Genomic DNA, 2,057 nt, shown 5'->3' on the forward strand with positions numbered 1-2,057 from the left:
CTCCCCCTTTCTGCCTCCAAAGAAGTGAGTGAATGTCTATGGAGGTCCTTTGAGCACAAGAAGCAAGCTCCTGCTCGTTACATACCTCCTGCCTTGGGTTCTGATTCAGAGGACTTGGTGTTAGAACACCCCAGGAAGCTCTCAAAAAGATCAGACCATCCTCCATCAGTGGACTCAGAGTGATTCAATAATTGTAACAAGGTCAGCCAGCTAGACCTCAAGGAATATGAGTTCCCTGATTGGCGCTGTTAATCTGGTCTAATCAGGGAAACCTAGCTGACATAAAAGGATGAATGTCAGGGAATATTGGGGCCTCTGAATGCCTGACTCAGTGAGAGGCAATGCTATTGTCAAAGGCAATGTGTTTGCAAATAGAGGGTGACTGGTGTTGGGATGCCAGCCTCTGAAGAGTTATTTTAGCCGGGTTTCCGATTTCCTCCCACAGACCAAAGACAGGGGTGGGGGGGAGGGCGGGGCGGACAATTACAACATTTAAAAGACATTTGGATAAGTACATGAATAGGAAAACATCAGAGAAGTATGAAAGTCAACATTTCAGCCAAAACCCTTCATCGGAACTGGGGAGTAGAAGAGGTCCCCAGGAATAAATAGAGGGAGGGGGCTGGGGCTGGGGAAAGGTGGGTGGGATGGTGATAGGTGGATGCAAGTAGGGGTTATTGTGATTGGTCAGTGGGAAGGGTGGTACCCATAAGCGAGTAGGAAGATGGACAGGCTAGGTCAGGGATGCGACTGAGGGCTGGACGTGGGATAAAGCTGGGGGGTGGAGGGATTTTGAAGCTGGTCAAGTCAATATTCCAGCCCTTGGGCTGTAAGCTCCCAAGGTGAAAATATCAAGTGTCGTTCTTCCTGTTGACGTTTGGCCTCACTCTGACAGTGGAGGATGTCAAGGATGGACATGTTGCTGGGGTGGCAATTAAAATAGATGGCAACCGGCGGTTGGTGCGTGCAGAGCGCAGATGTTCCACGAACCTGTCCCCTCGCCTGCGTCCCGTGTCCTTTCCTCATCATTACAACTGGGAAATAGTCATTGCCACATTTCTGTTTGTGGGAGGATTCGATAACGCCCTTTCGACGTTGCAACATTTCAAAAGTTGTTTTGCAAGCACCTACACAGATTTATCTATGATATGATTTGCTGTTCCCCTTCAGCATTGCATTGACAAATGTTGAAGCTGGAGATGAATTGAGCTCTGCCGATTTAGGGGACGCTGCAGCTCCATGCTGTTGGGTGAGAGAAGTACACTGCTCTCTTGTCGGGTTTCAGCCAAGGCTGACGTGCACGTCGGGGTCGGACCTTGTGAACCAATCCCAGCACTCCATGTGTTGTTTCAGTCAAAGGTGAAAGTTAATACTTAGGGGGTGGGGGAAGAGTGAAGATGGCGGTGGGCGTGTTGGGGAGTTGGCACTGATTCGTATTCATTCAAAGAAAGAAAGAGAGAGAGACTGATTTAGCAAAGCTGGCTTTTCTCCATGTGAATCTTTACAACGGGAGGGTTTGTTATTTAGTTTTGGTTTCACACGCTGCAGTTCTCCTCCCCACCCCGAACCCTCTCTGTAATCGCATGGTAAGGTGATGGCAGTGTTTGAGCTGGTCTGGAGGGTACTGCACACAGTGCTGTGCTTGCACCGGACGCTGTCGGCCTGGCTCCACCATGGAATGTGGGCCTGGAGGCGCTGGAACCCGGCGAGCCTGGCGTTCCGATTCCAGAACGCCAAGAACAAAGGCAAGAGCCGGCGCGCGCGCTGGCGCTCGGACGGACGCTGCCTGAAGAAGTTACCGCTGCACTTGGGGCTGGTAGTGACCGAGGACGAGAGCAGCTACACGGACATCGCTAACGTGGTGGTGTGGTGTATGGCTGTTGGCATTTCCTATGTCAGCGTCTATGACAACCAAGGTGAGCCGGGGGTGGAGAGGGTAGTTGCCCGAATGTAAACGAGCCTTCCATCCCCCCTCCTTTCCACACACACAAGAAGGGGGACACCCCGGGTTTCTGTACGCTGCCTGTCCACAAACTCGCGTGTTGTGCTACTCTTGA

At 51.5% G+C, this 2,057-nt stretch overlaps 1 protein-coding gene across 1 annotated transcript in view; it reads left to right on the plus strand.

Annotated features, from left to right (window-relative positions):
- The first annotated feature begins 1,387 nt into the window (after positions 1-1,387).
- Positions 1,388-2,057, plus strand: part of nus1 (NUS1 dehydrodolichyl diphosphate synthase subunit) — a 25,618-nt gene continuing 24,948 nt past the window's right edge. The window contains exon 1 of the mRNA XM_020532767.2: positions 1,388-1,916. Within this exon, the coding sequence (XP_020388356.1) occupies positions 1,595-1,916 (322 nt within the window). The 5' untranslated portion in view covers positions 1,388-1,594. The remainder of the gene's footprint in view (positions 1,917-2,057) is intronic.

This window comes from Rhincodon typus, chromosome 5 (assembly GCF_021869965.1).
Source record: "Rhincodon typus isolate 14 chromosome 5, sRhiTyp1.1, whole genome shotgun sequence".
Classification (NCBI taxonomy): Eukaryota; Metazoa; Chordata; class Chondrichthyes; order Orectolobiformes; family Rhincodontidae; genus Rhincodon; species Rhincodon typus.